Source organism: Rhinopithecus roxellana, chromosome 15, assembly GCF_007565055.1.
Source record: "Rhinopithecus roxellana isolate Shanxi Qingling chromosome 15, ASM756505v1, whole genome shotgun sequence".
NCBI classification, from domain to species: Eukaryota; Metazoa; Chordata; class Mammalia; order Primates; family Cercopithecidae; genus Rhinopithecus; species Rhinopithecus roxellana.
This window is the reverse complement of record NC_044563.1, coordinates 78,592,406-78,604,752: the sequence shown is the minus strand read 5'-3', so window position 1 is coordinate 78,604,752 and position 12,347 is coordinate 78,592,406. Positions and strand designations below refer to the sequence as shown.

Genomic DNA, 12,347 nt, shown 5'->3' with positions numbered 1-12,347 from the left:
CACTTTGCTTGGGAGGGCCTTTGAAGTGCTGAGCTTAAGAACAAGTCTCATTTGCCTACAGGTCAAAAAAGCTTTTATAGTTCTTCCTTTTACATCTACTTTCTATAGCTACACATGACTTGCTTTCTACACCTACACTTACCACCTCAGTGTCCTATGTTAAAAACATTTATTTAAATAGCTTTTACTAGGTTATTTTTTTTTTCTTTTAAAGAAAACAGCCTGACAGCTTTGGGATCACAACTGGCATCTGTTACTATGGAACCACCTGTTATCTGGTCTCTTTTTGCACAGTGGAGAGGACAGGGGAGGGGAGGGACTCAAAATAAAACCAACAACAAAAACGAACAAACAAAAAACCCCAATTTCTGCTCTAAACAAACAAACAAAAACCAACTTTTGTCCCAAACTTAAATTCCAATTGCAATTAAGGACTCAAAGAAACTTAATTTGGGAAGACCCCATTCTAGGTCATCATATCTGCTGCTATTGGCTCCTCTACTTACCAGATTGTTGCTTCAGCTGCTCTTTTTGGATTGCCGCAAACTGTTTGGCATCAGCCAGGGAGCCAAAAAGAGCAGCAAAGGGGTTACTTGAGATGTTGTTGTTATTCTCCTGGTCTGTCATTTCACTTTAAGGTATCCTCCATCCAGACCTAGGGGGAGGGGCTGTTCAAAGGACAGGTATTAGACACAAGAGGGCAGATAACACAATAGCTGTAATATGCCTGTGATTGTTTCTTTTCCCATTTCTCAAATACAACACATTTAAAAAGACTTTGGGTTAAGATTTTCCAATTCCTGTCCCCAAACTCAAGACGTTTTTGGCAAAATGGTTACAAACCTACCAGCTGGATTCACTGGCTTGATTTGGGGATAGCTAAAACTAAAAAGTCTAAAACATTTTCAGCTGGAATGCATTTATCTGTTGACATGCTTTCATTTGCTATACCTTTAAGAAAATAGGTTAAGTGGAAAGAATTATTGAAGTCAAAGAGAGAACTCACCTACTAATCGTAATAACAATGTGGCACTGAAAAATAATAAGACAAGAATTATGGATTTCCCAAGAATTATTAAGCTGGCAGTCTAGTTCTCATTAACTGGGGCGAGGACAAGGCACTTCTATGACTTAGGGCTGGGGCTGGAAATTCCTCAGCTACATATAAATTAAGTAAAAACCATGTCTTAGATTTGGACTCTGGCAATCAGGTCTGGAAGCAGTTTAGCTGTATGTTGTGGGTTTTTAACATAGATTAAGCAATCTATTTATTTCTAGGCTTAAAAATACTGATATTTCTTCCATTAAAAATTAAATGGTCTTTGCTTCATGCTATATCTAACCTTCGCTGTTTACCTGATTTCTTGAAATAATACTGAAGAAACACAAATTTCAACGGTCAGGTCTACTGTGTAATATGAAATATATACACCTCAAAGGTGTTTAGTAGAGCTGACTGAGCCTGCATTCACACTCTTCTGATTACATTTCCTCATTCGAGACCAAGGGAACTCAGTGGCACAACAGAATAAGCAGGGCTCCCTGAAAGGCTTTCTCCCCTTTCTGAAATTTTAAAGCCATGACATAGAAATATTAAATACAAGCCAGGCGCGGTGGCTCATGCCTATAATCCCAGCACTTTGGGAGGCCGAGACGGGCGGATCATGAGGTCAGGAGATCGAGACCATCCTGACTAACACGATGAAACCCCGTCTCTACTAAAAATACAAAAATTAGCCGGGCGTGGTGGCAGGCGCCTGTAGTCCCAGCTACTCGGGAGGCTGAGGCAGGAGAATGGCGTGAACCCGGGAGGCGGAGCTTGCAGTGAGTGGAGATCGCGCCATTGCACTCCAGCCTGGGCGACAGAGCAAGACTCCGTCTCAAAAAAAAAAAAAAAGAAAAAAAGAAATATTAAATACAACCCTGAAAAGGGTGGGAAGAGACAAAGGGCATGAATATTTTGCTCACAAGGATCTTGAATTGCTACAAGGACAGAGACCTTAGAAATAGTGGGGGTAGGGGTATAAAGGAAGAAAAAAAGAACATTTGATCTACCTTTAGTTTATTGAGGCAAGACTCCTCACAGGATCATATTAACAAAAGTTAATGTGGGTCAGGTGCAGTGGCTCATGCCTGCAATCCCAGTACCTTGGGAGGCTGAGGCAGGTGGATCACCTGAGGTCAGGAGTTCAAGACCAGCCTGGCCAACATGCTGAAACACCATCTCTACTAAAACACGAAAATTAGCCAGGCGTGGTGGCTGGCAGGTGCCTGTAATCCCAGCTACTTGGGAGGTGGGAGGCTGAGGCAGGAGAATTGCTTGAACTTGGGAGGCGGAGGTTGCAGAGAGCCGAGATTGCACCACTGCACTTCAACCTGGGTGACAGAGCGAGACTTCGTCTCAAAAAAAAAACCAAAAAACCCAAAAACTAATGTGGTCGAAAAAGTTACCCTTATTTACCAGAGAAAGAGATGATTTATAACATTTCTTGACAATTCTGAGGCATCTTCAGCACTTGCTTCATGCTCCTCTGCCATTTTTTCCACACAAGAGCTAACGCTAATTAGCTGTAATGACTTAGGCAGTCTAGTCTCCTCTCAGTGCAGCTCAAAGCTTTACTGCTTCAAGGAATTTAACTGTTATTTGGATTTTTAGTAGAGATGGGGTATCACCATGTTGGCCAGGCTGGTCTTGAACTCCTGACCTCAAGTGATCCTCCCACCTTGGCCTCCCAAAGTGCTGGGATTATAAGCATGAGTCACTGCACTTAGCCTTCTGTATTTTATTTTTTGCTATGTATATTTTATTTATTTATTTATTTGAGACAGAGTCCGCTTTATTTATTTATTTATTTATTTATTTATTTATTTATTTGAGACGGAGTCTTGCTCTGTCACCCAGGCTGGAGTGCAGTGGCCAGATCTCAGCTCGCTGCAAGCTCCGCCTCCCGGGTTTACGCCATTCTCCTGCCTCAGCCTCCTGAGTAGCTGGGACTACAGGCGCCCGCCATCTCGCCCAGCTAGTTTTTTGTATTTTTTTAGTAGAGACTGGGTTTCACCATGTTAGCCAGGATGGTCTCGATCTCCTGACCTCGTGATCCGCCCGTCTTGGCCTCCCAAAGTGCTGGGATTACAGGCTTGAGCCACCGCGCCCAGCCTGCTCTGTATATTTTAGTCAAGCTTAATAATGCAAAAAGGGAAAGATACCATATTTAGTATTGAAATTAATGAGGGGGCTTTTCCCCATGTAATTACTGCATAAGTTTAATTATTTCCTCTAGTTAATGTAAAACCACCAAGAATTGTCTTATTGTTAGCTGACCACCCTTCTACTTCCATCCTAAAATACCTCAAATCCCAGAGGTATTTTTAAAAAGTATACTGAGCTCTTGTTATTTTTCTCTCTAAAACATCACATTCATTTTTTCCTTTGGGTATCCACTCCACTCAATCCAGAAGAGGTTGACCAGTTCAGAAGGGGTTGACTTCACCCACTAGTCCCAGGAATGAACATACAAGTCTGGCTGGGCTAAAAAGAATACAGCATTTTCCGGCCAAAGCAATTGATCCAGGAGTGGGCAAAAGACACCATGGATGCCTAACAGAGTCAGTGAATACCAGCTTCATGACTTCAGTTGAACCTACAGAAAAGTGAGCTTTTTCCTGCTTGAGATGCTAGGCCGGTAAGTTAGAGTTGCCATCTTTACACCATTTAGAAAAGGCCTAGCCTAAAACCAAGCCAACATACACTAGAAAATAGAATTGAGAGATGGAAAGAGAAGTCTGGACTTTTCAGTTATAAAAACCAATAAAATTTCCCTAAATGCCTAAACCAGTTTGATGTTTTTTAAAACACAACTGAAAAGTGGCCAGATTATTACAAAGGACATGGATCACCTGCAACACATAAGCAGAAAGAAAGCTGAAAGCCAGGAATACGGCATATATGACAGGGAAGCTCTTAAGACTATCAAGAAGGCCGGGCACGGTGGGTCATGCTTATAATCCCAGCACTTTGGGAGGCCAAGGCGGGCAGAACATGAGGTCAGGAGTTCGAGACCCGCCTGACCAACATGGTGAAACCCCATCTCTACTAAAAACACAAAAAAATGTAGCCAGGTGTGGTGGCGTGCACCTGTAATCCCAGCTACCCAGGAGGCTGAGGCAGGAGAATCGCTTGAACCTGGGAGGCAGAGGTTGCAGTGAGCCAAGATCATGCCACTGCATTCCAGCCTAGGCAACAGAGGGAAACTGTCTCAAAAAAAAAAAAAAAAAAAAAAAGACTACCAAGATAAACAAGAAGAATTTATCACCATAAATTGCATTACTTCCTTCTTTCTCAATACTATACTGTTGTACTGTATAAAGAAGCTAGCTTTCTACATTTTACCTCTATTTTTACTAGGAGTTTAAACTTTCTGCATTGTATTTCTAAGCAGATCTTCTGTATTGCTAGGCTGTAAGCTCTTCTGATTACATGTTCATATCTGATTATTCTCTCTTCTGTGTCTAGCATTATACATCACAATCACACAATCCTAAATAAGTAGTTATTGAATGGCTTCAGTCTTACACGTAGTTCTTTCTGAACTCCTTGTAATCAACAGCATCACCGTGACCATGATCCTACTTCAAGGTAAGGGCTTTACTACTTGTCTTAGGTTGCAGTGGAAGGTCAAGCTACCAGGCTAGACGCTGGTTCTTTGGTATCTTGGCATGTGTAGAATGGTGGATGGAAATAAGTCTCTGTTGTCATCTCTACTATCTGTGAAAAACAAAAAGGTTCTCACCTACCTTTCACTAAGCTCATCTTTTTCACAGGTACGTCAAATCTGTGTACAAACTTTAGATTTGTTCAATGGACTTACCAAAATAAATAAGAGTACCTAGATAATCACCCACTCTAAAGGTCTGATAAAATGAAACCTAAATATTTTGGTTAATATTCAATAATGTCACTCGGGATTTATAATCTCCTATTTTCAGGGCCGGGTGCAATATGTCACGCCTGTAATTCCAGCACTTTGGGAGGCCAAGGTGGACAGATTACTTGAAGTCAGGAGTTTGAGACCAGCCTGGCCAATGTGGTGAAATCCTACTAAAAGTGATTACAGGCGCACACCACCACGCCTTAGCCAGGCTGTAATCCCAGTTGCTTGGGAGGCTGAGGCAGGAGAATCACTTTAAACTGGGAGATGGAGGTTGCCATGAGCTGAGATCACGCCACTGCACTCCAGAGCAGAGCCTGGGCGACAGAGCCAGACTCTGTCCCCCCCAAAAAAAAAAAATATATATATATATATACACACACACACACACACACACACACATATATATGTGTGTGAATATATATACACACATATATGTGTATACATGTTTTTTCCTATTTTCAACACCATACAGAGATACAACACTATCCTGTTGTCAGACACTTTGGGATGGTACAACTACCAATCCTTAGAAGCTTTTGGATTTGATTCTTTTAAAATATGTCCTCCTTGAAAACAAGTTTCACTCTGATATACTTGCTGCAAAGATCTATATCTATAATAGCTGTCCTACAAAATTCTGTCACTTCCTCCTGATTCAAGCTTTTGTTTATGAATAGTACCACTAATCCTTTAAAGAGACCATTGTCAGCTCTCAAGAACACACAACTGTGTTAACATCAGACTTGGTATTTTTTTTTTTTTTTTTGAGAAGGAATCTTGCTCTGTCACCCAGGCTGGAGTGCAGTGGCGCGATCTCGGCTCACTGCAAGCTCCGCCTCCCGGGTTCACGCCATTCTCCTGCCTCAGCCTCCCGAGTAGCTGGGACTACAGGCGTCCACCACCACGCCCGGCTAATTTTTTGTATTTTTAGTAGACACGAGGTTTCACCTTGTTAGCCAGGATGGTCTCGATCTCCTGACCTCGTGATCCGCCCGCCTTGGCCTCCCAAAGTGCTGGGATTACAGGCGTGAGCCACTGCGCCCGGCTGGTATTGTTTTTAAACAGAAATATCTGGAACACTTTGTAAAACTGGGATTGTCAAAATCAAGCTCTATCAAATCATATTCTCCCATAAGGTCTGTGCCCTGGTAAATAATACATATATCGATTTAAAATATAAATTAAAATATCAATTTAAAATATAAATTAAAAAACAATTTTCGTTGTCATATGTTTCACCTAACACTATCAGGCCAGACGAATGAGGCAACAAAATTCCATCAACACATCTATCTGCAACCTAGAAGGATCTCAAGTCAAAAAGCAGACAGCAGTCCTTCTTGGATCCCATTTTATCGCAGGTGGGCTTCCACGTGAGGCCAAAACAGTAAATGACAGCGAGACTAAACATATGCTTGCTCTCAGGGCATACAACTGAACCTAAAGGGAAGGCTCATCAAATATAAGGTCATGAGGCATGGTCACTCAATTTTAGAAGTGTCTTCTAAACCCAAGGACACATGAAGCAGAATGATCCAAGATCTGAGGTGAACTCATCACCTGCCTTAAGAAATGTCAACACCCTGATGTATGCATCCAACTGGTTTGCTTACGACTCGCGATTAATCTTATCTTCTTGGCATCTGCCTATTTGTTATCTATTCTTCATATTTGATCCTTCCATGTTCCATAAGGGATTCGCAGGAAGGAGGGAGATCCACCCGCCTGGGGCACGTTCTAGAGAAATTAAGTCAAAAGATAATGCAATGATAGCGCTCCGGCCTGTCCAGGAGTGGCTTGGTAAAGATGGGGACAGAAATGTACAGAGAGACATCAGAAGCTGGGGCACTGTAAGGGGTTCCAAATCAGAAAGGGTCGAAGTTCAAGAAAGAGAAGGTGCCTGGTTAGGAAAGCACAGGAGAAGGAATTTGGAGAAGATAAGAGTGAACAGGCATGAATTGGCATTGGACTAGCAGAAAATATCACAACGCAAAGTCAATGATCCCGTCCCCTGAAGCTATCGTCTGTCTTACCAGAGCCTGAAGGACCAGCAGCGACGACACGACAGAATCTTAGTGGCCGAAGGGTTCCCACTTCCGACTCAGCACAGCAACCGGAAGTTACATCATCAACAAGCGCCGGGGCTCGTGGGAGTTTATCTCCGCGCCGGAAGTACCGTGTGCAGGCTCACCCGGGGGGGACTGGTGTGCAAATCCTCCTACAGCGCATGCGCTAGCTGTATAGCTGCGGACTGGAGGCGGGGCGGAAGTGGCAGGAAGTAGCCTTGAGGTAGGATTGTGGGGACGGGAGTGGGTCCACCTGGCAGTGCGCTTTGGAGTGTGGAATATGAGGCTGGGTTTTGGAAACCAGCGTACCGAGGGCAGATAAAACTCTGTGATTCCTGGCTCCGCTCGCAACCTCTGTTGGGGGTCTGCTGTCTTATTTTCCCACCAGTCCTATACCTTTTTGAAGCAGCTTCTGTTACTCTCTGTTATTCAAAGGGATGACACTAACAGCAATAACAACTAAAAGTTTGTTATTGTGCTGTCTTCGGAGCAATCTTTGGAGTGTGCTATCTTTGATTGGATTTCAGTTTTCTCCTCTGTGGAGATGGTATACATCCTACAAGGTTGTTTTTGAAATACACATAAATGGCCGGGCACAGTGGCTCACGCCTGTAATCCCAGCACTTTGGGAGGCCGAGATGGGTGGATCACGAGGGCAAGAGATCAGGATACACATAAATAATAAAGGAAATAATTTTCAAGAGTTAAAAGGGCTGTGCAAGTGAAAATTCACAGAATGAGAGAAAATAGTTGCAACTCATATATCTGATAAATGATTAGTATCTAAAATATATAATGAACAAAAAAACCCCAAGCAGTTCAGTTCAAAAAAGGGCAAAGGACTTGAATAGACATTTCTCCAAAGAAGATACATTCCAAGAGAATAACTATCCACTTGGTACCTGTGGGGGATTTGTTTCAGGACCCCCTGGATACCAAAATCCATGGATGCTCAAGTTCCTTATATAAAATGATGCAGTATTTGCATATAAACTATGCACATCCTCCTGTGTCATCCTAGAGATGACTAAGTCATCTCTAGATCACTTATGATACCTAATACAATGTAAATCTAAATAGTGTTGTATTGTTTAAGGAATAATGACAAAAAGTCTGTACATGCTCAGTACAGATGAAATTTGTTTTGGAATATTTCCAATTCATGGTTGGTTGAATCCATAGATGCAGAGTCCACAGATATGGAAGGCCAACTGTACAAATTGTGGATAAGCATATGAAAGAGTGCTCAACATCGCTAGTCTTTAGGGAAATGAGAATAAAAATCATGAGATACCACTTAATACCTACTAGGATAGCTATTATATATAAAAAAAAGGAAAGTAATTGTTGGCAGATGTGGAGAAATTGAAACCCTATGCATTGCTCATGGCAATGTTGAATAGTCCAGACTTTTTGGAAAAACAGTTTGATGATTCCTCAAAAAGTTAAACATAGTATAACCATATGATCAAGCAATTCCGCTTTGACATAGATGTTCAAAATAACTGAAAGAAGGAACTCAGATACTTGTATACCTATGTTTACAGTAGCATTATTCATAATAACCAAAAGGTGGAAACAACCCAGAATGTCCATCAACAGATGAATGCATAAACAAAATATGGTATATAGCTACAGATGACTTATTCAGCCTTGAAAAAGAATGAAGTTCTGATACATGCTGAAACATTGATGAACCTTGGAAATGCTATGCTAAGTGAAATGAGCCAGACAGAAAGGACTAAATACTGTTTGATTCAATTTATATGTGGTACCCAGAATAGGCACATTCCTTGAGTGAGAAAGTATAATAGAGGTCACCAGGGATTGGAGGGAGAGGGGAATGTGAGTTATTGTCTAATGGGTACCAAGTTTCTGTTTGGGATGATGAAAAAGTTCTGAAATGGGTAGTGATGATGGCTACACATTGTGGATATATTTAATACCATTGAATGGTATACTTAAAAATAGTTAAAATGGGTTTGGGTGCAGTGGCTCATGCCTGTAATTCCAGCACTATGGGAAGCTGAGGTGGGCAGATCACTTGAAGTCAGGAGTTCGAGACCAGCCTGGCCAACGTAGTGAAACGCTGTCTCTACTAAAAATACAAAAATTAGCTGAGCGTGTTGATGTGCGCCTGTAATCTCAGCTACTTGGGAGGCTGAGGCAGGAGAATCACTTGAACTCGGGAGGAAGAGGTTGCAGTGAGCTGAGATCGTGCCACTGCACTAGAGTGCCTGGATGACAGAGTGAGACTCTGTCTCAAAAAAAAAAAAAAAAAAAAAAAAAAGAAAAGAAAAAGAAAAAGGAAAAGATTAAAATGGTAAATTTTAGGTTATATATCTTTTACTACACACACACAAAAAGCCCTGGGCAGTCTTAATGTGCCTACCACTGTTCTAGTTCCTAAAGATACCGTAGTGAAAAAATATAAGTCTTTTCCTTCTTGGAGCTATAATCTGGTAAGTTGGGTTGTAACAGCATTTAAAATTGATGGACACAACATGAATCATTCAATAATATTTCTGGAATAACTGGGTAACTATCTGTATTTAAAGTTGGTTACTACATTAGATCTGATGCTAACATCAATTCAAGATGGGTCAAAGATATAAATGCATAAAATAAAACCATAAAAATGCTAGAGGAATTCATGGGGGAACTTTTAAAAAAGGCATAATTTTAAAATGGAGGAAGACTTTCTAAATATTAAACATAACCTAGAGGTCATAAGAGACCAGTGAATTCTACTACATGCAAATAATTATAAAGTGTGCATGAAAAACTAACCATAAGCAAAGTTAAAAAACACATAAAGTTGGAAAAAGACTTGCAACTAATATCACAAAAGACCTAGTTTCCCAAATATGTAAGGGGTTAGTGTAAGTCAGTAAGAAAAAGACCAAAGATGTGAACTTATATATCATGAGAAGGAAAAACAAATGGTTTACTCCAGTTTTTTTTTGAAGTGGAGTTTCACTCTTATTGCCCAGGCTAGAGTGCAAATAGTGCAATCTTGGCTCACTGCAGCCTCCACCTCCCAGGTTCAAACAATTCTCCTGCCTCAGCCTCCTGAGTAACTGGGGTTACAGGTACCCACCACCACACCCAGCTTATTTTTTGTATTTTTAGTAGAGACAGGGTTTTGCCATGTTGGCTAGGCTGGTCTCGAACTACTGGCCTCAGGTGATCCGCCCGCCTTGGCCTCCCAAAGTGCTGGGATTATAGGTGTGAGCCACCACACCCAGCCTCCAATTTTTTTTTTTTTTTTTTTGAGACGGAGTCTCGCTCTGTTGCCCAGGCTGGAGTGCAGTGGCGCAATCTCGGCTCACTGCAAGCTCCGCCTCCCGGGTTCCCGCCATTCTCCTGCCTCAGCCTCCCGAGTAGCTGGGACTACAGGCGTCCGCCACCACGCCCGGCTAGTTTTTTGTATTTTTAGTAGAGACGGGGTTTCACCGTGTTAGCCAGGATGGTCTCGATCTCCTGACCTCGTGATCCGCCCGTCTCGGCCTCCCAAAGTGCTGGGATTACAGGCTTGAGCCACCGCGCCCGGCCTCAGCCTCCAATTTTTAATAAGAAAAATGTAAACTGAAATTATAGTGAGAGGCCATTCAGGTTGGCATGTTTCAAAAGGTTAATAATACACTGTTGGAACATGTATGGAGTAACTGGCACTTTTGTTTATTGTTATTGGTAGTATATATTGGTACAACCTGGCTGGGCACAGTAGCTCACACCTGTAATCCCAGCACTTTGGGAGGATGAGGTGGGAGGATCACTTGACCCCAAGAGTTTGAGACTGGCCTGAGCAACATAGTGAGACCCTGTCTCTATATAAAAAAAAATTAAACAATTAGCTGGATATAGTGGCACACGCCTGAAATCTCAGCTACTCAGGAGGCTGAAGTAGGAGAATTGCTTGAGCCTGGGCAGTCGAGGCTGCAGTGAGCCAATGTCATGCCACTGCACTCCAGCCTGAGCAACAGAGCAAGACCCTGTCATATATGTGTGTGTATATATATATATATATATATACACACACACACACTTGTGTCATATATATACACTTGTGTGTATGTGTATTGTGTGTTTACAACTGCTATAAAGTGAAATTTGGCAATAGATAATAAAATTAAAAATGCAAATACAAGTGTCCAACAATTCAATTTATTTGTATTTGTTACAAATAGACTTATGTATGTTCAAAATGACTTATTGTTAGAGCTAAAACCATAAAACTGTAAAAAGTATAAAAAGAAGACAGGAGAAAATATTTGTAACTGTGGGTTTGGTAAAAATTTATTAGACATGATACCAAAAGCACAATATATAGAAGAAAAAAATCGATAAAATGTACTTCAAAATTCAAACCTTTTGCTCTTCGAAAGACACCATTAACGAAAACAAACCACAGATTGGTAGAAAATATTTCCAAATCATATATCTGATAAAGGACTTATATCAAAAATATATGCAAAAAAAGAAGACAAATAAGCCAACTTAAAAGTGGGCAAAAGATTTGGATAGACATTTCACTAAAAATATATGAATGGTTAATAAACACATGAAAGGGTACTCAGCATGGTTAGTCTCTAGGGAAATGCAAATTAAGACCATAATAAAATACCATATTAAAACCATAGAATGGCTATATTAAAATACAGTCACGGGCCCGGCGCGGTGGCTCACGCCTGTAATCCCAGCACTTTGGGAGGCCGAGGGAGGCAGATCATTTGAGGTCAGGAATTCGAGACCAGCCTGCCAACATGGTGAAACCCTGTCTCTACTAAATACACAAAAAAATTAGCTGGGCCAGGTGGCGCATGCCTGTAGTCTTAGCTACTGGGGAGTCTGAGGCAAGAGAATTGCTTGAACCTGGGAGGTGGAGGTTGCAGTGAGCTGAGATCATGCCACTGCACTCCAGCCTGGGCCACAGAGCAAGACTCCATCTCAAAAAAAAAAAAAAAAAGAAAAGAAAATGTCCTAAAGCCAGATTATGGTAATGGTTGTACAGTTACTTAAATTTACTAAAAATTTATGAGAACAGGTGAAATCACTTAAGATGAGTGGATTTAATGGCATGTAAATTATGCTTCAATGCAATTATTTTTAAAAATGATATTTCACAAGGTTAGTCATTGCAGAATTGTTGTAAGAGCAAAAGATTGGAACCAACTTAAATATCCATTGATAGATAATGGGTTAAATAAATCATAGTCTATTTGTACAATATGGCTGTATTAAAAAGGAGTTCTTCATACAATGGTATGCAATAATCTCACAAGATGTATAATTTGATATCATTTGTCTAAAAGATAGGGGAAGGGAGGACAGTATGTATTTGAGAATG

General features: G+C 41.1%; 1 protein-coding gene across 1 annotated transcript in view; it reads right to left on the bottom strand.

Annotated features, from left to right (window-relative positions):
• Positions 1–7,058, bottom strand: part of UBE4A (ubiquitination factor E4A) — a 43,429-nt gene extending 36,371 nt beyond the window's left edge. Inside the window, 2 exon segments of the mRNA XM_010367447.2 lie at positions 507–668; positions 6,965–7,058. Of these exon segments, the coding sequence (XP_010365749.1) occupies positions 507–627 (121 nt within the window). The 5' untranslated portion in view covers positions 628–668; positions 6,965–7,058.
• Positions 7,059–12,347: the final 5,289 nt, after the last annotated feature.